General features: G+C 43.6%; 1 protein-coding gene across 1 annotated transcript in view; it reads right to left on the bottom strand.

The window, feature by feature from the left end:
* The window catches only part of Mthfd1l (methylenetetrahydrofolate dehydrogenase (NADP+ dependent) 1 like), a 184,297-nt gene that overhangs the window by 110,824 nt on the left and 47,189 nt on the right, over nt 1-26,284 (bottom strand). The window contains exons 11-17 of the mRNA XM_021220926.1: nt 24,979-25,152; nt 15,341-15,477; nt 13,168-13,214; nt 10,553-10,660; nt 9,570-9,644; nt 7,149-7,251; nt 1,912-1,988 (exon numbers count right to left, since the gene is read on the bottom strand). Of these exons, the coding sequence (XP_021076585.1) occupies nt 1,912-1,988; nt 7,149-7,251; nt 9,570-9,644; nt 10,553-10,660; nt 13,168-13,214; nt 15,341-15,477; nt 24,979-25,152 (721 nt within the window). The remainder of the gene's footprint in view (nt 1-1,911; nt 1,989-7,148; nt 7,252-9,569; nt 9,645-10,552; nt 10,661-13,167; nt 13,215-15,340; nt 15,478-24,978; nt 25,153-26,284) is intronic.

The following is a 26,284-nucleotide window of genomic DNA, read 5'->3' as shown; positions in this document are numbered from 1 at the left end:
CCGCCTGCCTCTGCCTCCCGAGTGCTGGGATTAAAGGCATGCGCCAATCTTGGTTTTTGATACCCATGTTATAAGTCTTAATATCGTAACACAGGTCTTGAAGCACCAGTGAGCTCTCACTGGGCTCTACAGCTCTTTAACCCCTCTGAGAATTCACCCTCTGCTCAGTCTCTGTCCACTGATCTCCTATTTTGTTTCCTTGGATACGTGAGCTCCTCTTCCTAGGCTTAGTCAGTTTTCATTTCTTTAGATGTGAGGTGCTGGGTAGCTTAAGGCTCTCTCTCATATATGTGAAGACACAATGTCAGACAAGACTAGCATCTGTACCTACATCTCCAAGAAGGGTGACCTCCCGTTGGCTCCTTCAATGGATGGCGCCATTCCCAGGGCCATTGCGATCCTTTAGGTGCTTAACACACAAATTTCAAAGGTGCTGTTCTCATCAAATAAGGGGTCACAATGTGTTGGTCTTCTCTAAATGTTACACTCGACTGACACCTGTCAGGACTCACAGTCTGTGACGACTACATGAATGGTTCCCTAGGGGTTCCGCAGTGCCCCTATCCCTAACCTTGGACTCCCACTCAGGAACCACACGCAAGGCCAAGTTACACTATGTACAGGCTGTGACCAGGTGTATAAGTACCACAGTTAGGGCACCACCCAGTAGCATCTAGGCATTATCCAAATCACGAACCCCCAAAGGGTGGCTGGTTTCTCCTGGTCTGAGAGCTAGGGTGCCTCTCACCTCTGAATTCAGAGGTCCTTCCTCCATATTCTAGGTTGTTCTCTCCATTTATCCAATTCCCTCCCCAAACTTTTCAAGAATGACTGTTGTTTTCTGGTATAGAGAATGCTGATTGTATGAAATCTGGTTGTGTGTGAAAGTTCTAGAGTCTGGGGCAAGGAGGGAGGTACAAGTTTTTTGATTCAAGCCCATATTCGGCTTCCTTTCACGAGTGTGTGTGTGTGTGTGTGTGTTATGCATGTGTACATACCTGTGAGGTTAAAGGAGTGTCTCCCTAGATTACACTCCATCTTATACAGTGAAACAGAGCCTCTCACTTGAACCCAGAGCTTATCAACTAGAGCTAGTTAGCCCAGAGTGTCTCATTTCTGTCTCCTAAGTGCCTGGCTTTCAGGTGGGTCACTATGCCTATCCAACATAAATATGGGTGTTGGGAACCCAAACTCTGGTCTTCACGCTTGGACAGCAAATGTTTCACCCATTGAGCTATCTCCCCCCATTTACCGTTTAATTCAGAGAATATCAGAAAGTTCCCAAAACCTATTTCGTATGAGAAATGGCTGTTATCATAACAGTAACTTTTTCCACTAATAAAAATTTAATGTAAAGGCAATAAATTAAAAAAAAAAAACTTTCCAAAGAAAGAGTTTACTATTCAAAAAAAATCAGAGGGCTATTATGCCTGGTTAAAAAATTATGGAATGAATTTATATTTCCTAAGTGCCACTATTCCACATCATAGACCTATTAAATGGAAGACAGAGCTTATAACTCCCCCCCCCATATTGTCTTTAACAGTATATTGAACCTAATAAGTAGGTATTTGTCCATGGACTTATGAAACTAAAGTGATATATCTGAGACTTTCACTTTTCCATCATTATACAGTTCTTTTATACGGGACTTTCCCGAATACGTCTACCCAGAAACACAGCCAAAAACACATGGAAGAGGACACTGGAACCTTCCTGTCTCCTGACACTGTCACTTCCAGACCAATCCTGACACTTTCCTAAGTCCTAGCTCATCAGAGCACCTGGAAACCCACCCTGAGAGAGCGGGAGAGCCACCAGCACTGCAGCTGAGGTCCAGAAGCAAAAGGCCAAGACTGCACACCAAGGCGAGGAAAGGGCGGATACTTCCGGGAAGATGGCGCCACCTACCTGCCGGGAATATCCTTTCTCGGTACTTCCCTGTCCGATGGTTATTTTTCTCAGAAATCGGTCATTCGTGTCCAATACTGAAAGAGAACGGGCAGGTTATTTAATCAACAAATACGGATGGGCCGTGCCGGGAGATGCCGAGGAAGGAGCAGAAAACCAGAGTGAAGGTTTGGCTTCACTTGAGGAGTCACAGCACGTGCTAGAGTTGAGTGTCTTATGACGTCATGTCAGGTGAGGGTAGGCTGGGCTGAGGGGACATCTGATTAGGGTATCAAGTATAAGTAGTTCTGAAAGTATTTTACATTGACACCTAAGTCACAAGGAGACATCAGTTCAGTTTCTCATACATATGACAGCCAAATGGCCCAGTACTTCTACTCCTATGTGTTGCCTAAGCCCACTGCTCATAGCAGCTCCTTTCACAATGGCCAGGATGTAGAGATGACTGGAAATTCCATCGATGAACGGACTAACTCACAATGTGACATTACCCAGCCACAAACGAGTGTTTTCATATATGCTTCACATCTGAAATGTCATGCAGATCTAGGAGGGCAAATGCTGCATGCCCCCCCCCCCCCGTGGGGGGATCTAAAGTAGGCAAATCCACAGAGCAGCCATGGCCAACAGCAGAGGGACATTATTTTATCAAGGGTCTAGGGCAGTGGTTCTCAACCTGTGGTTTGCAACCCCTCTGGGGTCACATATTAGATACCCTGAATATCAGATATTAACATTATGATTCATAACAGTGGCAAAGTTACAGTTAGGAAGTAACAACAAAAGCTTTATGGTTAGGGGCCACCACAACATGAGGAACTGTATTAAAGAGCCATAGCGTCGGGAAGACTGAGACCTGCTGGTCTAGGACTTGTGTAGGGGATGACAAGGCTTTGGGTACAGGCAACGGTGACAGAGCAATCATGGTGGATGTAGTTAGTGCTATTGGTTGTACGGCTATGGCTGCTTAACATGGTGACTGTTGCAGTATGAAAGGAGACTGACTAATTAGGTCAGATAGAGCTCTTCCTTGTGTGGATTAGACGTTTGTCTGTGAAACTGCTTGCCTTTGAAAAACCACATTTATAATGCCAGGAAACAAAGGCAGATTAGACACTTCCTTCATCTTTGTGATTTAAAAACAGCAGGGCTGTTTACAGTGACAATTGAGATCCAACTTACTAAACGCATAATGCCCTGATAATACACAAATTACCCTCAGGTCTCTCACCCTAGCTGCCAATGCCATGTCTGTGGCCCCGCCTCTACATTCACATACATGCACAGCCAAATACATATAAACTTCCACTTTTTAAAAACTTATTTAATTTCACGTGTATTAGTGTTTTGCCTGTATGTATGTCTGTATGAGGGTGTCGAATCCCCATGAATTCGAGTTACAGACAGCTGTGATCTGCCACGTGAATACTAGGAATTGAACCTTGGTCCTCTGCTCTTAACTGCTGAGCCATCACTCCAGCCCCCAACTTTTATTTTTAAAGATAGCACCTCAATAGCGCTAACGACTACCTTCACCCCTGAGATGCTAGGCACTCGGTCACAGGAAATAAACCATCTCCTTTTTTTGCCGTGTAGTAGAGAAACACGCTTGGTTACAGACTTTGAGGTCACTATTCCGTCAGATGTATTTTAAGTCTATAGCAGACCATTCAAATTTTAATTTGACAAAGGGAAGATAAGCAAACGAGGTAAGATCGACCACAGCATCCTCCGAATGGCACTTCGGATCCCACTTAGACTTGGCATCTTGATCCCACTAGGTTGGGTCGCGATGCCGCTACAGTAGAGCATTGTGACCTACCAGGGTATATACACACAGGGAAAAAGAGCTGTGTGAGTTCAGCGCCAGTGATGCTGACAAGAGATGTGTAGATTCCACCCACCTCACAAGAGAGATGTGACCAAAGCCCAAAGAAAGCAACAGAAACACACAGCTGGCGTCTAAGCGGCAGAGCTAATGGTGGCTACGCCCTGATCCATTTCTATCTGGAGCAGGTTCTGAGGACTGTTTCTATGTTTAGTCCTTGGGCTGGTTGGGCAGGGTATGAAGGTGCACGAGGGACCGATCTTTGACTCCTGACATTTCCTAGGAGGAGATGGAGAGAGCATCAGAGAGCCTGCACGGGAGGAAGGGAGGAAGGCAGTGGGGCTTGGAGTGGATCGCTTTATTTGTAACTTGTCCTAAGTAGTTTCTTTAGCCCATGGTGTTGATGGGGTTCAGAGGAACACCCAGAGTACGCCCGAGCCTTTAGGTAACCAATACCAGCCAGGAGCAGAGTCCAGGCACAGGTGCAGGACCACGGCAGGCCCAGTGTTTGGCTTCCACAGAAGCTACGGCATCCTGACCTCAGAGGGGCACTGGGCTAGTGTTGGGAAGCGGACACTAGGGACTGACAGTGAACAGGACTGGTGGGCCCTTGGCCTGTGATGGAGAGGTGGACATGTGGGGGAGAAGTTTCTGGGGTGTTGGGCTCCCTAAAAGACTGGGGCTTTGGGGTGTCCAATATTGTAAAGTCTATTTCTTGTCCCTTAGGGGATAATATATGCCTGGAGATACCCCCCCCACCCCTGCCTGTGACATGTTTCTGGAATAATCCAGTATCTTAAGCTTCATACTCATTGACCAGGCTATACTAGTTCTTAGTCAAAGTCAGAAAACACTACCCATACCTGCACCCCCTTCATCCACGAGGAGTCTTCATTATTGTACTAACCCGTTAATCGGAACAAAACTACTTATCAAATTTCAGCCCGAATTCCTCTGGCCCAGGTGGCTTGTCCTTAGCAATAAAGTTTGCTTCCCTTTAACATTGCAAACAGTAATGCAAGTCTGTATTTTTTCTGGGATAACTCTTGAAGCTGTCACTTTCATTAAAATTGATTTGTAACCGCAGCACATTCCAGTCCTTTCCTGTCTTCGCACGGAGAATCCGATCGCACACCGGCCCTCCCTGAAGAGGCGCGATGCCATGATTTCTGAGGCTGGGGCCCAAGTGCTGAGGTGCGAGGATGCCAGCTGGTCTGAAAGTTTCTCTTTCAGTATAGTTGAACATACACTAATTTCCATTGCCTAATTTTTCATTTTACCAAAAAGGCCCCTTAAACCAATTTACAGAGTAACATGAGCTCAGAGAAGCCTGGAAAGGTTGACTACACATTTTGCAAACAATGATGTTTTAACAACGGATCTTTCTAGTTAAAAGGAAAAAAAAAATCTAGAAAAAAAAATAATGCCCCGGAAAAATGCTGAAAATAGGCATGTTAGCTGTTTAAAATACTGTTTGTTGGTCTATTTTAGACTAGTGGTATATATAAGTCATGGCTCCCCTGCAAAGGAATATTCTAGAGTCACTTAAAATGACCACTCTAAATGTTGGGGATATAGCTTGAGGGTGAGGTACACGTTTTGCATGCCAAAGGCTGTGGTTTAATCTTTAGCTCCATGAAAAATAATAAATAAATGAAAAACCCAACCTAAGCAAGAGCTAACAAAGTAGAACGTCCTTAGGATGTAATTGAACTGGGCAGGAAGTAAAATCCACACACACAGATGGTAATAGAGTTGAACAGAAAAATCAGATGTACCAAAAACTATGATTAGCAGTTCTTAGTGTTGTGAAATGTTGCACTTCGACAAAAAATCTTTACAATAATATTATTTGTTTTTAAAAAAATAAAGTGGATCCTTGCAAGAGTGCTCAAGGAAATTTTAACTCAATCTTAGAAGGAGACAAAGATCACAGAAAAACAACAACACAGCTGCTACCTTCTAAGAGTCACAGGAAGGCACTTCTGAGTTTGTCTGTGTTCACATTTCTTTAAGTGGAGGGAGACTGGTATTACTACAGGTTCAGCATCCAAAATCCAACCCCTTTTGGGTGTTAACGTAATACTGCTAGTGGAAAAATCCTATATCCTGAAATAGCTCCATGTACAGTTTTTTTTTTTTTTTTTAAATCTATAGCATATCCTTCAGGCTATGTGTGGAAGACGTAAATATAATAAATGAACTTTGTGTTTAGACTTGGCTGTCATTACTGCACTATCTGCCCAAGCCACCAAATGCTTTGAGTTTGAAACACTACTAGTCTTGTGTGCTCTGGTTCAGGGCTACTCCATGTAGCCGGGGAAACTGTAGAAGTGGTTTGTCTGAAGTAGCTTGGTCTTTGTCTCTTGGCTATAAGATCTGCTGCAGGGAGACATTCAGTTCTTACTGGCTTGGCTGAATGGGGTACTGGGGGAAAAAAACTCAGGAAGTGTGGGATGGTGGCTAAACCTGGGAGGAAGACTGGCCTGGCCAAAAGACTGGCAAGAGGATGAAGCAGGCCCTCTGGTGGACAGAAGACTGGGCACCAAACTAGTCTTGAAAGACAAATTGCCTAATGGTGATTTTACTGCCCCGGATGGGAGCACCAAGGCTGTTGACTGAGAAAGCTGTAAGCCACCATCTCTGCATTAGGAACCTACTGAATTAAGGGATGGAAACAAAGACAGGAGAATGAGCTGATTCAGGCCTTGGTTAAATGTATTCTAAAGAAGACAGGAGAATGGGGGCCAGGTCTAAATATATGTCATCTCATCCTTTCTGCGTCCCATAGGTGTGACTGCCACACTTCTGTAAAGTACAGACACCATCAACTCCAAGGACTCCAGAACACAGAGCACCGACCGACCGACACCTGTTCGAGGCCACATACCTAAGCAGGGTGGTGGCCATTCCCTAGGCCAAATTCCATGGTCAGTCCTTTTGCCCACTGTTCCACTGAAGTGACTTAATGACAGTGTAGGAAAGGAAGGGATGTCCCTGCTGAGAGGGAGGCAGGGAGGTCCGTGACAAGGAGCGATCTTGCCTTAAAAATGGAAAGAGGAGGGGAGAGAGATTTTCCCCTACACAGTTGCACGAAGGCTGGGTTGCTCTGTGGTATTTAGCCTTGCATCCGCCAGACAAGAACCTCCTCACTGAGTTCTCACCACAGCCCATCCTCAGCCATTTGAAAGAGGACGGAAGGAATGGGATTGTGCCCAGAGAGAGGTGGTGAAAAAGAAGAGTAATGGAGCCAGATGGTGAGGTTCTGAAGCCAGGAGAGGCGGCTGTAAGGATACAGTTTCTATTCATTGAATTCGTGAATGGAAAATTGAGTGTCGGAGACTTGCAGGTAAGAGACAGGGCTCCAACCCATATTCTCTGAATGCCTTCTGGTTGCCTCTGTACCTACCTCTCTGCCACGTGATGGTTGAGGGGTCAATGTTGAGGCGGGCGAACTTCCTCACTTCTTCCGCGGTCAGTGTGCTTGGGTCAGTCTTATGTATCCCCAGTTTCTGGTGATTGGGAAGAGACGTCATAAGAACAAGACAGGCCCAAACAAAATCATCACCATAACTAGCGAAGTCTCCGAGAACAAACACAAGGCCTGGAGTGAGCTGGCACTTAGGCGAAATTCTATTAGCAAACGTCTTCTGCAAGCAGAAGGTCGTGGGGAATCTATGAAGACCCTAAAACCTTATCTGAAAATGGGGACCAGTGGGGAGCACGCAGTGAACCCATGGACCTGGTGGCGTGGTGCCTTGGTGGCCCTGCATGCTGAGCTCAGACCCCCTTCCCCCTGTCATCATGAATATGTTACTCCCCCAGTTGTTTCTTTTCTTTTCTTTTTTCTTTTCTTTTTTTTTTTTTTTTTTTTTTTTTTTTTTTTTTTTTTTTTTTTTTTTTTTTTTTTTTTTTTTTTTTTTTTTTTTTTTTTGGTTTTTCGAGACAGTGTTTCTCTTTATAGCCCTGGCTGTCCTGGAACTCACTTTGTAAGCCTCAAACTCAGAAATCCACCTGTCTCTGCCTCCCAAGTGTTGGGATTAAAGGCGTGCCCCACCACCGCCTGCTCCCCACCCCCAGCTGTTTCATACGCATATACCAAATGAAGTATATGTCTAGTTTCAAAAGAATACATTCTACTTGGAAAAATTAATTAAGCCTTTTAAGTTGGGGGTGGGGGTGCATTCATGCAATCTCAACATGTGGGAGACAGAAGCAGGTGGGTCAGGCTACATGAAACCCTTCAAATCAATCAGTCAATCAATCAATCAATGCCAAAACGACACAAAACTTTTAATCAATTTAATTCTGTAAAGAAAATTTCCTAAAAAAGTACTTAAAATATATTTAATGCCAATTAATAGGTATAAATTATACCATAAAGGTGTTTTGTTTTGTTTTGTTTAACCTCAGTTGTCTTTTGAAAGCAATGCTGAATAGGACAGAATCAGTGAATAGCATCTGGAAGCAAAATGGGGAGAATTAAGATAAAATGGCTTCTTCAGCTTAGGGTAGTAGCAATTACCTTGGAAAGGGGGAAAAAAAGAGCAGGCAAACAAATTAAAAAAAAAAAAAAAATGAGAGAGGGTGATCCAAAGCTGCCTTGTCATTCTTTAGAGCAGTGGCTCTCAACTTCCCTAATGCTGCGACCCCTAACACTCTTCCTCATGTTGTGGTGACCCGCCCCCCACCATAAAAAGATTTTTGTTGCTGCTTCATGACTGTAATGTTGCTACTGTCATGAATTGTAGCGTAAATGTCAGGGATACAGGATACCTGATGCGTGACCCCCGAAGGGGTCGAGACCCAAAGATCCAGAACCTCTGCTTTAGAACTTCTACAAACAGGAAACCATTTCTCTCCAGAAGGAAAAGGCTACACAAAAACAGACGTGTCCGTTACCGAGGGTGCTCGTAGGCGGTCAGCAAGGCAGCCCCTCCTACTGCACACGTGAGGAAACGGAGCCCTAAGAAAGGGAGTTCTTTGGGGTGGGAATGTGGCTCAGGAGGAAAAGGTACTTGCTGCCAAATTCAACAACTCAAGTTCAACGCCTGGAGGAAGGAGATACTTGACTTCTGGAAGCTGTCCTCTGACCTCCACACGTACACACAAAATAGGTAAAACAAAATATAAACGATTTTTAAAATCACATGATCTTTAAAAAAAAAAAAAAAAATATATATATATATATATATATATATATATATATATATATATATATAGGTTATTGTTTTCTTGGCTCTTTGGTGTAGGGATTTATCTACAGACTTCACTGTGATATTCTGAGTTATTATGCTGAGTTATAAAGCAGCGGTTTTCAACCTGTGAGTCACAACCCATGGGGGGTGGGGTGTCACATATAAGATATACTGCATAGGGCTGGTGAGATGGCTCAGCAGGTAAGAGCACTGACTGCTCTTCCGAAGGTCCTGAGTTCAAATCCCAGCAACCACATAGTGGCTTACAACCATCCATAATGAGATCTGACTCCCTCTTCTGGTGCATCTGAACACAGCTACAGTGTACTTATGAATAATAATAAATAAATCTTTTTTTTTTAAAAAAGATATACTGCATAGCAGATATTTACTTATTCATGACAGTGGCGAAGTTACAGTTATAGACTAGGAAATAAAATAATTTTATAGTTGGGGGTCCCATCAGGAGGAATTGTATTAAAGAGCTGCATCATTAGGATGGTTGAGAAACCCTGACCTACAGTTTAATAACCAAAGGTGCATATGAACACCCAGATTAAGTCAAGTTTCTAGAATGTTCTCTTCTTAAAACAAAACAAAACAAAAAAACCCACCATAAAGTCAAATCTTACCTTCAGCCGAGAAAGTTGAATTTCTGAAAATTCTCTGACACCGTTTACTAAGGGGACCAGTCGATTGTAGAGAGCCTAAGAAAATAAAAACCCCACCCACCAGAGCCGTGAACTTGGTAACTGGACATGTTCATTACATCTATAACCAAGTAGGTTCTACTAATATTTAAGGCTCATATACATAGCCTAGACTTAAATTCTGTCATTTTAATAAATCTTAGTAGAAATGATATACATTATCATTATGTATGTGGTAATGATATGCGTTACCACTTTGTGTAAGACTAATTGATCTGTACCCTAACAACTCATCAACTAGTTACCCGAATTCTGTTTGAAAGATGAACTAGGAGATTATAATTGAAAAAAGTCGGGACCTTTATTGCAAGTCATGAGGAAGTACGTCTCTCACCTATGACAGATGCCCGTGAAGAATTAATACCTAGAATTCTGTCACTTTCAGGAGTGAGTTGGCTCATGGATATCATGCATGTGAAACTAGAATCTGGCTCATGCTTGCTGCGTGTGAGTTCACTCTTACAGGTGGCTGGCTGTCTACCGCCAAATCTCTTGCATAGCACGCACAAAGCTCTAGGTTCAAGTCCCACTACTGGAAGTCCCAACCTCTCCCCAAAACAAATAAACCCAAGTTCAATTTCTGTTAGAATGGACCAATGTATCTATGACCACAGTGAAAACAAATGTTTGTACCGATGATCTTTGAGACTGAGGAGATTCACCTCGAATAATGTCCTAATCAGTACACCACAGTTCTCCCAGTGTTCTGCAAGGATCATAAACCCAACTGAGAATCTGACTAAAGTATAGTTCTCCTCCCCTGGAACTGAGGATATGGGTGAAGTCAGCAAATTCTGAATGTGATTTTAGAGAGCAGATGGGCTCTAAGAGTCTCTCACGGAGTCCTTAAGGATGCAGGGACTACAGGATAAAACCCCGAGATGGCTAACAAGGGCCCCGCTCACCTTGTCTGTTTGAGTGCTCTCATGTAAAATTCTTGTGTCGATGGCTGCGGCCAGCAAGTTATTAGCGGCAGTGATGGCGTGGATGTCCCCAGTCAGGTGAAGGTTGAACTAGAAATCAAATGTCACACTTTTCTATTTGCATCATATAGCCAGGGACATTTTCAGGGACTGCCCAAATTAACAAAACAGCATGCTAATTATCTGTCTTTATCATGAGCTGAGACAAGATGGCCTACATCAGAAAGTCAAGGTCAAGGCCTCCAACTTGCTGATAAAGAACTCAAGAGTTGAGTTCTTCCAACCTCTGGTTAAGACGACACTTTCTGATGGGCCTAAAGGTTTCTTTCTCATGATTTCTTCATTTTCAATTATTTATTTGAATTTGGGAAACTGTACTATAGCAAATACACTTGGGAAGGAAACAAGGCTTAAACAGTAAAAATGGAATAAGAGCAAACACTACTGAAATCTAGCTTTGTATTAACACACATCTATTATTTATAGAATTGACATATCCCATCATTTGGAAGCTTTAAGTTTTAAAAAGAAGTCATTCAGGTTTTACTTATTAACATGTGTGTATAATATGTATATGGTGGAGAGAGGGAGTGAGCGTGTCACAGCACGTGTGTGCCAGTCAGAGGACAACCTCACGGAATTGATTTTCTTCTTTCACCTTTACTTGGGTTCTGGGCTGGGCTGGCCTGTGCCTTTCCATCTTACTGTCTCCTGCAAACCTCCAAGGAAAAGTTATGATGGGTTTCATATCTTTAACTTCTAAATGAAGTCCAAGGAGCTCCAAAATTTGTACCATTTTTAAACACCCACATGAGGCCACAAGTGGAAAATTCCATCCTACGCTTTGTTTTCATGATGGAAGTCATTAATACTGGTGCGTAAAACCCAGTGTGACCCTGTTACTCCCCTCTCAAGACCCTTCAATGGCTGACTATGACACTTCAAGTCACACAGAATCTCGTGGCTATCAATCGAAGGTCGGCTCCTGCCTGCTCTTCTGTCTTACCTAGTCTGCCTGCCCTGCCCTGGTTTCTGGTCATGTTCAGGTACATCATGTCACTCCGAAGAGGCAAAGCTCTTTTTTAATCTCAGGGCTTTCCTTATAGAGTTTCCTCGGATGGGAGCACCTTCTGTCACGCACCTTCAATCCAACTAGAACTCCTTGTGACATTTCTCCATGCAACTTTTTATGAGTCTCTGGTGTCTGTGGATGGCGCTTAGTTTGCCAACTAACATCCACTACGTGGGAGGCACCATTTTTAAACACCCACACGAGGCCACAAGTGGAAAATTCCATCCTACGCTTTGTTTTCATGATAGAAGTCATTAATAATGGTGCACAAATCCCAGTGTGACTGTTACTCCCCGCTCAAGACACTTCAATGGCTGACTATGACCCTTCAAGTCACACAGAATCTCGTGGCTATCAATCGAAGGTTGGCACTTTGCTTTGAGCTGCTGATACAGAGATGGAGCAGACAGACAGTTTATCCCAGCTCCGAGGGACAAACTGCCTGCCTGTATGTGCGCTAAGACAGCTACCCCTACACTGAGCCACGGAGTTGAAGACCCATGCAGAGGAACACCATTGCTGTGTCCACGTCTGCTAGCTAAACCTCAAACTGTTCCTCTGGCCTGTTCTTTGTACTTTATCCTAATTTGGCCTCAGGCATTGAATTCTCCTACTTTGTGAATGGGAATGAGTGGAACTTTGGAGTGGAGCAGAATCTTGGGCAGGGTAGTGAGGATGAGGAAGGGCAGAGAATTCTGTAAATGGGAAAAGTCTAGTCAAGAGGAATCAGGGAGCCAGCACAGCTCAATGTAAAGGGCTTGCTTAGTGCTCCTACGACCCTGCAACCCGGCAGCCATGCAGAAGAGAAAACAGGACAGAGAATGTAAAGCAGGAGCCAAGACCTGCTATAACTCTGCAGCCTGGCAGCCACACAGAAGAGAAAACAGGACAGAGAGAATGCAGAGCAGGAGCCAAGACCTGCTATGACCTCTCAGGCCATGCCTGAGAAGTGACAGGTAGCAGGAACGACAGGGTCTTGCTCAGACCAGAGCCTAGGAGGAGCTCAGAACTGACCCGTGTGGCTGATGCAAAGAGCAAGGCTGAGGGAAACAAGGCCTGGTCAGGCACGGGAGATGAAGAAGTTCTTGGAGAAAGAAGAATCGATGCCATCCATTCTTATTGCCCAGTTTCTCTAAGATGATTTTATTGTGGCCTCGCTGGGTAGAATAAACCATCCATCTCTTTCTGAACTTGGCAGTCTAAGAGATGACTGATGGGACCCAGGACAACATTCACTGTCTTATCTAAAATGGGCTTGAGTCCACAGAAGCCTGGGGACATGGAATTGTTATGGAATTTAGAAAGGCAGAATGATTGATATGTGTGTGAGCATGCTCGTGTACACATACACACACACACACTTTATAAACACTATAACCAGGGACTAGGTTAGCACTCATTTGCTACAGGAAAATAGATGCATGTGAATGGGATATGAATATTCACGCTAAATACCACACACATATCCACCAGTGTATGGTGTCCACCAGTGTCAGGTGTCCTGGTGGGCATCTCATGTCCTTACCTCCTCCATGGGGATGACCTGAGCATATCCACCACCTGCAGCTCCCCCTGGAGAACACAACAAATACAGTTTAGTGAGTCCCCAAGTTCAGTTACAGGACAGACGCAGACCTAAGGACGCTACTCACACTCAACAAGGAGGCTTGCTAAGGCCCAGAGATTCTGTCCACCCGGAATGGAAATACAACAAAACCAGGGCACTGTTTCCAGAGATGCCACTTTAGGTCTTTTGTTTCTTTGTTTAAAAAGAAAGGTTAAGACCTGTGCCTGCTGAAGTAAGCAGGCCTCCAATCCCGGCTACCAGGGAAGCTTTGAAGAGCATCATGGATTCAAGACCTACTGGGCAGCAGAGTGAGTTCCAGGCTAGCGTGGGCTGGGACACAGCTGAGTGGCAGGGCATTGGCCTAGTACTCATGAAGTCCTATATTCGGTTCCTAGCACCACACAAACCAAACTTCCGAAAAGAAACAAAAAACGTTCCCAAAGGCTAAATACAACATAGCAAATGTCAGTACTATAAAACACATATGTGAAGGGGTTGGAGAGATAGCTCAGTGGTTAAGACATGTACTGCTCTCTTCTAGAGGACCTGCGTTCGATTCCCGGTACCTCCACCAGCTGGGTCACAACCACCTATAGTTCCAGCTTCAGGAGGCTAGAATACCTCTGGCCTCCATGAACACCTGCACCTGCCCCCTAACACCCCCAGCCTTCCCATACATGTAATTAACAACAACAACAACAACAACAAGCAAAAGGAAAACCCTGGGTATGGGGTGTGCGCCTTTCACCCCAACAGCTGGGAGACAGGCAGGCAGATCTCTGTGAGTTTGAGGTCAGGCTGGTCTACACAGCGAGTCCAGGACAGCCAGGGCTCTGTTACACAGAGAAATCCTGTCTCAAAAATAAAATAAAATAAAATAAAATAAAAATCAAGCAAAACAAAACAAAAAAAACTTTTATATATCAGGATATTTATGTTTCATATAAATCATACATGAAATAAAACCAAAACTGCCTGCTAGGCTTGGTGGAGGACTCAGGAGATGGTGGAGCACTCAGGAGACAGAATCAGGAGGATCTACTACAAACCTGAGGCCATGCTGCTCTGCACAGTGAGACCATGCCCAAGGTGCTGGGTTCAATCCTCAGGAACAGAAAAAAACCGAACCACAACAAAACCAAAACTACTCACCTGTGAATACCTCAGACAAAAATTATATTATTCTATCGAAGACGCTTGGTTTTCACAAGCAGACGTCATTTTATACTACACCCTGTTCTTTCCACATTATCCTAACCGAGTCTCACAATAGCCAGATGTGCCTGGTACTAAAAGCCCTTTTGCACTTACAGACGTGGCTCATAGACTTTAAGACTGGCTATCGACCTCGCAGAGGTGAGATGCACAGCCACGGATAAATCCACGGCCACTCAGCATTAAGTCTCATGTTCAGTCAGCTCCATAAGGCATGGCCCACCAGGAGGAATCAGTACTTTTAATGGGTTAGGAATTATTAATATTTGTAACAGCGATATAAATAAAATACAGTTAAAGACCACAAACTGCCAAGAACACGCAGTAATTGCCGCGGTAAGGGCCGGGAGTGACTTAATGATAAATCAGCAGAGTGAGAGTAATGGAGGGAAGTGCCAGACATCAGTTCAGCTAAGCCAGGGAGAAATTTCCTCATGGCCCTGTACGCAGCCAGTTGCTTCGTCTCCAAGCTCCTTGGCCCCACAGAACAACTCCCACAAGCTGCAACTTGGGGCCTGACCTGAAGAGCTCATATGTGTACAGGAAGAGGCTGGGATGATAAGACGGGCAGAGTTTCAAAATCGCTTGGCGAAGGAGGTGGGGATGATAGAAGAGACGCTGCTGGAGGCAGCAGGCCAGAGTAATGAAGCCAAGGGATCAGCTTCCGGGGTGGGTAGGTGGGGCTCCATGAAAGATGCCCCCACCTTGCAGAAACCTCCGCATGGCTTTACACACTCGAAGGTTCAACTTGGGGTGTCTGCTGTGTCCTGAGTGTTCAGGGGGCATAGAGGAATGAACAGCCAGCTCTTTTGCAAAGAAAGCATTTAACTCCATCCCTATACATTATATTGAGTTTGAATTTTTACTTCCCCCACTTTTTTCTCTGAGAACTAGCTTAGTTGTGAAGGAAAAGTACCTTTCACTCCAAAAGTGGGTCCTTGAGAAGGTTGCCTCAGACAGGCGAAGGAGTTGACATTCAGGTGAGCGGTCAGCGCCTGCACTAGTCCGATGGTGACCGTACTCTTCCCTTCTCCGAGCGGGGTGGGTGTGATCCTAATTTGGGGGGAAGGGAGAGCGATGAATTGAATTGTCTTCCCAAGACAACCTTAATAAAACCAAACTGAGATTTCAAATCCAAATTTCAGTTTATAGGCAGTGAGCAACGTTCTCCCAACGTACTTGGATACCATGCTTTCTTGGAGTGTTCCCAGGTATAGCACACAGACCATGTTCAAGCTAATGTCACAGGCACAAAAATGAAAGGCAAGATGACCAAAAGGAAAGTTACTAGGCAACAGTATTGATGAGGTTCGTTTTAGGGAGTGACCCAAAGCTAGCCATTAACGAAGTTGGAACCAGGGCTGGAGAGATGGCTCAGTGGTTAAGGAGTACAGTTCAAGGGGCAAGTCTCCCCCCCCAACCCCCCCCTGGGAGGAGATGGCTCAGCTCTTACAACAAAGGTAAAGATAGAGCCATTGGGTGAGTTTTCCTTTAGGGAAATAGGCAGAAGAGACCAAAAGAAGTCAAAGACAGAAACCTGAAGGAGGCAGGGCATGATAGCTCAGAAGGAGGCTAAGGAAGACGGGAATACATTTACAGTTAAATGGTATGAGCCAGGGTGTCTAGGAAACTCAGCCACAGCAAATCTAACGACAGAGTTTTCCAACCTCCAAAATCTGGTGCTATTATCAAAGGAGGAAGGCATGCCTTCAGATCCCCCCAGAACACCCTGGTGACTCCATCAGTCAGTCACTCCTACAGTAAATATTTATTCAGGACTCTCTTGAGTCAGGGACTGGGCCAGACCTTGGAACACAAAGACGATCATGTCAGACTCTATGTCTCCCTCCCAGGACTTCTAACTGATGGGAGATGGAGATAACCCAGTGATTACAGCAACTGTGATAAACACCAAGCTGGGGAAACGGGACAGGCACCGTATTAAGAGCGTTCGGGATAAGGTTTCACATGCTTTGGAACATCAAGGGGAGCTTCCTCCAGACCTGACATCTAAGGTGGGGCATGACCACCAGATGAATAGTGTCTAGGTGAAATGCAGAGCGAGCTAAAGACCAGGCTCTGCTCTCTACGCCCTCGTCGGCCTCAGTGGGTTTTTGGTAGAGATGGAGATTTGCGACTATAGTCAACAGTTCAAAGGGCAAAATCCCACTCTCTGCCCCCCAGGAGAGATAGCTCAACAGTGACAAAGGTAAGGATAGAGCCATTGGGTGAGTTTTCCTTTAGGGAAATAGGCAGAAGAGACCAAAAGAAGTCAAAGACAGAAACCTAAAGGAGGCAGGGCATGATAGCTCAGAAGGCTAAGGAAGACAGAATACATTTAGAGGTGAAGAGTCACCCAGGAACTAAAGCAGGAGGTGGTCACTGTGAACCACTACATGGCAAGAGATTTTTGATGACCCAATTATATGCTACTTGATGAACTAAGCCGGAAATGCTCAGGTCACAGGAAGAGAGCTTATGGGGGGGGGGGCTTTCCTACTGTCTAAATAGCACAGCATTGAGTGGAGTCAAAGTGGAAGCTGTTACACAAGGCTCCGAGTCAACTTCATACTTTTGTAGATACAACCCGAATGAAAGTGGTGAGGAGCCCACAGAATCAAAAAGCCTGCAAATTTGCTGCATGCACCTAAAGATGCTGCATGGGAGGGATCAGCACTGTGCCTTATGTCACATGGGGGATTCCATTTTCTCTCCCAAGGGTACACTGGCAGAGCTGAAGGAGACACGCCCAGGGATGACCTCAAACTTCAGCCATCCATCCAATTCTTAATTGGAAACACAGGATTGCTCAGTTTGCTGCCAATGAACACAATGCAGGAAAATCACAAAGTAGGAAGTATTTATTGGAAGCAATAAAAGGAGAGCTATAATACAATTTTATTTTGCCCCATCTCTGTATTTGATATCAAAATTTGGTTTAATTCTTTCCCCATATCCGTAGCTCTGAGCTCAAAGCATCAAGTTTGTCTTAAAAGGAGTAACTCCAAGCTAAGCTTTCTTCCTGCCTCTGTGAAGATTCTGTTTTATATGGGAATGAAACTGTGAGTTCTCCTCAATGGCTCCAAGTTCCTGTTGCCAGACCACATCGACAACATTCATCAGGTGATTTTTATGACGTTACAGATGACATTATAATAAAAATTCTGACATGTCCCCTTGCTAAGGGGAGAAAAATGGCCACTCTTCCTGCATCGCTGTCCCCTGCTTAGGGCACTCGCGAATAACATAAAGCATCTGACATGACCATGAAGCCTTTTCTTTGGCTAAGTACTGTTCACTGTGAATGACAGGAGAGACTTATCAAGATGCTCTTGTGGCAACTGGAAAGACGCTTATTCAAAAGTCAAAGGGATTTCTTACGCAGAGAACAGGAGGTGAAGATGTGAAGCGCATTTAAAATCTTGAGTTTTGTCAAACAGTAATCAAACGGGGCACCACCAGCCATGCATAGCCTGACCGTGAACTCCAAAGTTACATGTGCAAACAGCTATAAATATATATCACTCACTCCAGGCATCTTTATGATTTGGAAGGTTTTTAAAAGCCTTTACTATCTGACAATAAATGTGACAGCCCATTTGCTTGTGCTTCCCATTACAGCTGTCCGAGGGGAAGAGATCAAAGGCTCTGTTGGTACTGGTTTCTCCTAGTGACCCGTGTCCTCTTCTGCCATTAGTACAACTTAAAAAACAAACAACAAAAAAACAAAAACCAAAAAAACCCTCACAGATGCTCAGATGGCTACTCAGGGGAGAAAGGGAACCTCTTACGAAGTCAGCACAGTTATTTCTAAATTGCAACACACAGGTTGAAGCACTAAAGAAATTTAAATCAGGTATTTGGCACTCTGAAAAGAAAACAAAACTTTGGCAATGGATCTTTATTTTCCTCCAGTGAGAAATTCACAGAGCAGTTTGGACTTTTAAAAAAACGACTCTGTCTTATGAATTCACGGAAATTCTAGAATCTTCTCGAGGGCCCAAGAGACTCTCAAAAGGCCACCAGCTGTAACCCATGTCAAGACCTTACACAAAATTCCTTTTCACTAGGGTAACTGGGAAAATACGTAAAACTCAAGAGCGCCTCAGAATCTCAGCATCTTCTGGCGTATTTCCTTGGGCATCCAAGATTTTTAGTTTTGTCAGGCGAGGCAAATAGAGCCATCCACGTGTGGGTGTAAACAGTGCGCGATATGTATCTCATGAGCAACAGATGAATTCCAGAGAAGATGAAACCCTACAGTCTGAGGGATGGTCTAGAAATCGGGTGTGTGTATGAATCTGTTCTGCATTTGAGTTATTAAAAAGATAAAACCTTGACTCTTTCATATTTGCATCTCAGTGTTGCTATTTCTAACCCACGTTTACACTAGATTGAGATGTACAGTAGGGGACGTATGGCAATTTAGGTTTCTTGGAAAATTCCCTGGGTATCTGAATTTTCTAAAGTGTGGGAGAATATTTACATTATAGAATTCAGAGGAAAAGACAGGACACAAACATTATTTATAGCTCAATCTTTAACATTATTTATAGCTCAATCTTTAAGTGTAAACAGGATGGGTATAAAGGTAAAAGACGGAGAGGAAATGGAAGAAAAAAAAACCACCCCTGAGTAATGAGATGTTATTTCCTTCTGATTTTTCCTTATGCTACGTTTTATACAATAAGTCAACATTATTTTCAGAAAAAAAAAAAGAGACTTTTAAAAAGGAGGGAAACTGCAACAGTGCATGTAATAGTTGATAATATCACTTTCCTGTGGCTTTTCATCTGACTAAAAGTAAAACGAGGGCGGTGACTTTTATGTCAAATTTAGTTTCTATTTTAGATTATAACTAAGTCTAATGTCAGTCAGCTGCCAAAGCGATTTAACACATTGGCAAATACATTGCGTATTGTATTTGAAGGAGAATTAATTCATTGAGACAGGCTCTCACTACGCAGCCATGGCCGGCCTGGGATTGGCTGTGTGGAGCAGGCTGGCCTTAAACATCCACTCTCTATGTATCTCTCTCCCAAGGGCTAGGATAAAAGGCATGCGCCACACCCGGCTCCTGAATCTGTTTATTTGTATAGAATGCAGTGTGGTGGAGGCTCCCTAGAAGCAGTAGATATCTGCCTGGGATGCTCTGTGCTCATCACTGTCCACTCATGGGCTGTTTTTTGCTTTGGTGTGGTTTTGAATAGAGGAGAAAGGAAAACCCCCTTCACTTGTGGCCTCTAACAGTTCTGTGAAGTGAGAGGGCTTAAGACATAGTTTCCGAAAAAGAACATTTGCTCTTCTGCTGCTTAATCTGCTCTTGAGGACTCAAAGTTCAGCCCGCAGTTGTATTTACAACATGGTATATCTGCTAGTTCCTGCTGGGCTACACAGAGTCATGCCAGCAAGGGGCTAGTATGGAGTGGAGCGATGTTTACTGAGTATGGACTGAAGTGAATGTGTGTGCAACCATGCTGGCCAGCAGTCTCCGGCACAGGGCCTGTCTTTCTCTCTCTCTCTCTGTCTCTCTCTCTCTGTCTCTGTCTCTCTCTCTCTCTCCCTCTCTCTGAGGCAGGGTTTCTGTGTAGCCCTGGCTGTCCTGGAACTCACTCAGAGTTCTGCCTACCTCTGCTTTCCAAGCAGTGAACTGAAGGTACACAGGTGCACTGTACCAAGCATGGCTTAACACAGGGTTGCTTAATGCTACTTTTGTTGTGAATTCTTTCAACCAAGACTTTTTTTGTGCAATCTTATATATACAAAATGAGTATGCCATTCAAACATTAATAATAAATTATAAACTTAAAACTCAATTCTTTAGAATATATAATTTACAATTTATTAAAAAGGAAAGTGATGTGCAGATTTATATATATATAAATATATATATATGATATTTATATCTAATCGATGAATATTTAATACTACAGAATACAAAACATCTTTAATATGTTTCAGAGTTGAAAGACACTTTGATTTAATAATCATCAATGATCAAATGCTACTTTGTATAAATATGTCATACAAAAAACCTGGCAAAAGGGTATGTAGGGCCATTGTAGAAACTAGTGGAAATTCTGTTCGAATCCCAAAAATCTAATGATTGTTTTTTTTTTTTTTTTAAATGAAACTCAAGTTAGCAACTCAAATAGCAACTTTAAAAATCAAACACTCTAACACAATACAACCTAAAGATACACTGACTTGATACTTATACGCTAAAGTGATGGGAAGAAAATATTAAATATCATAAGTCTTCTTTTCCCAGTAGTTAAACCAGCACACTTCTATCAGAACATTAAACTCTGTATACACAGCTAAAAGTATGAGTGTGAGCTCATGTGTTTCAGGAATTTTAACTGGTGTGTGGTGTGATGGTGTGCCCAGCGCAGATGTCGTACATTCAAGACACACAATGGAGCAAGGGTGTGCACTGCCAAAGACATGTCAGGTATATTATGTGCTTTATGCTGAATTAATTTCTGATGGCTACGCAATCGAAAATCACTTACTATTGCCCTCTTTACTTAAACCACATTTGGAGACATGACTCCAGATTTAAGAAGCTGGATCTAGCATGTGGCCAGAGGCCAGGCCCTAATGGTTTAACTCCCACATTGGGAACTTGATGACGATATCATCATAGCTTTTGTTAAAGACACGTCAACTCCGTTCTTAGCTCAAGGCAGGGCCACGTCTAGAGCTGGGCTTTATTTCTAAACTAGACAAGCCCCAGATGAAGTGTATCACCACCACTTCATGAGGAAAAAATGCGTCATGAATCTTCCTTTATTATCAGATGACACATTCCTCCTGAGATCCTTGGATCTTATCCTAAAGGTTCTGGAGATTAAACCCAAGGCCTCACACACGCTAGGCAAGGGCTCTATAACTCCTGTCCCCGTCTTCTGAACTGAACCACGGTGAGAAAACTCAGTGAGACCCACCAAGACAATCCAAATTCCGGAGAAAGGAGGCAAATCCATGTATTAGATAGACACATTTTAAAAAGGGTGTATGTGTTTTTTTTAGGGAAGTCATCTACTTCAGTGGTCATTTTTAGCATATTAAGTATCAAGTGGGTGTATCTTCAGGTTGTATTGTGTTAAGAGTGTTGGCTTTTTAAAACTGCTATTTGAGTTTCATTTAAAAACAGTGATTAGACTCCTGGGATTAGAACAGAATTTCTATCCATTCTGCAATGGCCCTCAATATGCATCTGCCATTCCCCCGCCACACACACACACACACACATAACAATTATGCAAAGCAGCATTTGATCACTGATGATTGTATACACGGCAGATACACGTCACCTTTCCTAGCTCTAAGATGCTTTTAAATATCTCAGGGTCCAATAATGTGCTTACTCCCTGCAAGCCTGCATCAAACCTACTTGCCTAAAAGCAAACTTGAGTAGAAGATGCTCCAAGCTCAGATGCAGGGGTAAGGAATGACGGTGTCCTTCCTGCCACTCCGCTCAGAGGTGGGGTATCCAAGGTAGGATCGACATCTCTATGCCCGGATGTAAGAATGTGAGGGCTGGCCTCTCAGGTTAGAAAGGAACCCAGGTAGTGCAAAGGCTGGCAGCCAAAGCAGCCACAAGCAATGAGGGGCTACCCCAAATTATTTGGAAAAAGAAAAAGAAAATCTGTATGGAACAAGTATAAACTTCTTTGCCCTACTCGCTAAACAAGAGAGTTTAATAAATATCTGTATAGCCCTTACACTGTATTAACTACTGGAGGCAATCTAAGGGTGGCTTAATGTTTATAAAAGGTTACACGTAAATTATATACAAACACTACGGCATTTTATGGGAGGGACATGAACTTCAGATTTCCATGTCTTGAGCTGCCTGGAACTAATCCCCTGGCAGACTGCAAAAGTTGACTACAACTTATTTCCCCTCTGGAGAATCCAGAAGTGTCTGAAGAATCTTCCTAAGGGGGTAAAGGCACAGATAGGCATATCCAGCGTTATCCACTTTAGCAGTTTACAGTGACCTCAAACTTGGAAACAGTGGAAATGTGTATCAGTAGAGGTGTCAATTGTAGAGCATCCTTGTCACATTGTCAAGCCATTTTCCTGCCTCAATATAACCAGAAGAGTGGTTAGTAACATTCCTAAAGATGTGACCCTTTAATACAGTTCCTTATGTTGTGGTGACCCCCAACCATAAAATTATTTTTGTTGCTACTTCATAACTGTAATTTTGCTACTGTTATGAACTATAATGTAAATATCTGTGTTTTCTGATGGTCTTAGGTGACCCCATGAAGGGGTTGCTTGACTCCCAAAGGGGCCTCAAGCAACCCCATAAAGGGGTTGCTTGACTCCCAAAGGGGACCTCAACCCACAGGTTGAGAACCCCTGTACTAGAAGAATTAGAGACACTCTATACTAGTAGTTGTGAGCCGTCATTAATACGTGTTCTCCATGGGGAACGATGAAGCTAGAGGCAATGGAAAGATGTGTCACATCCATTTGGGGAACTCAGATGTAAACAGTGGGATGCTTGCCACAGGTCCATGAGAAGAGTAATATGTATGAGCTCATTGTTAGAAGTGTACCACCAAACACACATGGTATGACCGCATTTAAGGAAGGGCCTATCAGTGTGAGCACTATACTGACCCGAAGAACTGTTCCCTCTGAGTGGTGGAAATTGTGATATTTTATTCTCTTGTTTATTTTCAGTATTTAAAAAGGAATTCTTATAGTAAGGTTACATTATTTTTATAACTGCCATAGTTTGCTTTCTATTGCTATGATAAAATCCCATGACCTAAAAGCAATCTGGGCAGGAAAGGGTTACTTCCTGTTACAGCTCTCAGGCACTGCCCATCACTGAGGAAGCAGGGCAGGACCTCAAGGCAGGACCCCAAGACAGGAAGTGAACCAAAGACCACGGAGAAACGCTGCTTACTGGCTTTCTCAGCTGGCGTGTTATATAGACTAGGACTACATGGCTCAGAGTTGGTACCATGCACAAGAGGTTAGGCCCTTCCACATCAATTATTCATCAAGAAAACGCCCCATAGGCTTGCCTACAGGCCAATGTGATGGGGACATTTTCTGAGTTGAGGCTTCCCTCTTCCCAGATGACCCTAGCTGACAAAAAACAAAACAAACAAAAAAAGTGAACCTACCCCACTAAACCCCCAAACCAAACAAAACCAACCAACCAACCAACCAACCAACCAACCAACCAACAACACCCCCCACACACACACACACACAAACCAACCAACCAACTCAACTAGGACAACAACCAACAACATGAAAGCAGAAAGCAATCACATGGATAACTAAGTCAGTCTAAGTTAACTAGAAGTCAAATCCACAGCAAAGAAATGCTGCTACTTGATAAATGGATTTTGTGCGTCAAGCCTCACCATTATCTATCTGTCTGTCTATCTATCTATCTATCTATCTATCTATCTATCTATCTATCTATCTATCTATCTAAATATCATGCATGCATGCATCTATCCACCTATTCATCTATCCATCCATCCACCCATCCATCCACCTACTTATCCACCTACTCATCATTTGCAACAGTCAATCACACAAAATTGCATGACCACATAAGAATGTATGTAACTTAATGTCAGAATAGTTCACATCTCTTGGTTGAATAATTCAGGTAGCAAATATGTCTTTAAAAAGGAAGCAACAAAAACCTCCCCTTTCATAAAAAGTATCAATTTGTTTTTCATGTATCAATACAATTGAAAATGGCCAATCTTAGTTTGAAATGTTTTGTGAGGTCCACATAGGACAATGAACTACCAAGGACATTAACAAGAGAATGGACATTTCCCAAAAGTATCTTAAATTTTCAGTAGACTATGAGATGACATGTTCCTCAAGTCCTTACACAGTTCAAAATAATGTGCTTCTAATTGTTATTTTAATCATGGAAAACTAAATTTAAACGTCTAGGATAGCTGGGACTGGTCACACATGCTTGTAATCCTAGCACTGAAGAGATAAAGGCAGGGGGATGAAGAATTCAAGGGAATCCTGGGCTACATAACATGACTTGGTAGGAAGAACCCCGGGAGCAATACTGAATACAGGGCAAGAATAATAAACACAGGGGGCTGGGAGTGTAGCTCAGTGGTGCAGCACTCGCTTAGCATACATGAAGTCCTGAGTTTACTCTCCAGCACCATCAAAAGAAGCCACCCCACTCCGGTTTTGGCTGGTGATGCAGTTCAGTGGTAGAGACCTTGCCCGTCGTGTACCAGACTCTGGGTCTGAGCCTCAGCATCACAAGTTAAAAAATAAATTTAAAAGCAAAACGGCAAACTTAGCAGCTCGTGACTCTATGCACAGAATAGAGATTAATTCGCTCAGCTCTGGGCATGAGGAGCCTTACCTCATGACAAATGCAGGCTTGTCAATTGAGACGAAAAGGAACAGGGTCAAAACCAAGAACGCAATGTACTTAAGGGGTGTGTGGACAGAGATAAATATGGATAAATGTGGAAGACAGTTCTAGAAACACGTCTCTTCAGTAGAGTCAGTGTGGAGTCTTACCCAGCAACCAAGACGTATTTTCCATCGGTTTGATCCTTTAACCTCTCCAGCAGGGACAATCGGACTTTGGCTTTGCTCTTGCCATAGATTTCAATTTCATCTGCAAGCAATCCTATCTCCTTGGCAAGGACATCCACAGCTTTTGGAGTCTGTCCTCGGGAAATCTCAATATCACTGGAGGGAGAGAGAAGAAGCGTGACGGAGGCGGTCGCCTCAGCTTAGGTGGTCGGCGCTCGAGGGAGATGCATCCGCACACCCCGCCAACCATTAAATCAACCCAATTGCTTTGTGGTCCCTTTTCCCAGGCAGAATTAAACACAACTGCTAACAATTAAGATGCATGAGAAAGTGACTCTTCCCCCCCCTTTCTTTGTGAGATATTATTACAAAAACATTTATCAAGACTCTAGAACGGTGTCAGGCACAAATTTAACACCCGAGTCACAGGCAGAGGCCAAGTGTGTTCTTCATACTATGGCTATGGTAAACCCATCATAGGGCACACAGTTCCGTGAGGCAGAGGATAGAACGGTGACCACATGATGCTTTCTCACCCGGCTAGCCAAAGTGTCTCTTGGCTATTCAGAAATATGGAAATGCTATTTTGTTTCATCTCCATCCATGCTTTCTCCCTTTCACATTTTCAGTCCAAAAATAATAGTCCAGAATATTTTATTAATTATGTAATGGCTCGTGAAAGGATGCAGTACTTGGAACCCAATCTCAGACTGAAAAAAGTCAGGACCTTCCATCGGAGGATGGCTGGGCATCAGAATTGACTGAGGTGAGCACACGGTTGTGTTATTACAGGGGCTCTCAGCACCAATGTGTGTACTGCAGACCACCCAGAGAACACTGCTGTGGCCAACGTGCCCTGTCTCTCTTATTTGGGGCCAGTCTGTTCTTCGATCCCATTGAACATCTGCCTGAGAGGGAGGACTGAAGACACACTTATTCCTGGAGCCTAGCACACTGCACGAGAGAGGACAATGAACTTGAAGAGACACAACAGTTCTGACATTATACACCCAGATAAGGTTGTGTGGCCAACTCCCTGGGATACGGCAGGCAGCAATGACCCTGGCTCATATATGGTATCATGCCAATCATTCTAAATCACACACTAAGGTTATATCTGTATTTCCAAATTACTCAGAGAGAATCTAGAACTCAGATTCACCAAGATGCTGTCGAAAATACCCACCCTGATCACCACAATGTCTTTTGGGACAACAGGAAGAAATCTGAATGTAGCTTTTATGTGAGTGTCCTTGGTGTGTTTGGTCATTTTCCCTAAGACTAGAAA

The sequence above is a fragment of the Mus pahari genome, chromosome 21, assembly GCF_900095145.1.
Source record: "Mus pahari chromosome 21, PAHARI_EIJ_v1.1, whole genome shotgun sequence".
NCBI classification, from domain to species: Eukaryota; Metazoa; Chordata; class Mammalia; order Rodentia; family Muridae; genus Mus; species Mus pahari.
This window is presented reverse-complemented; position numbering and strand designations above follow the sequence as displayed.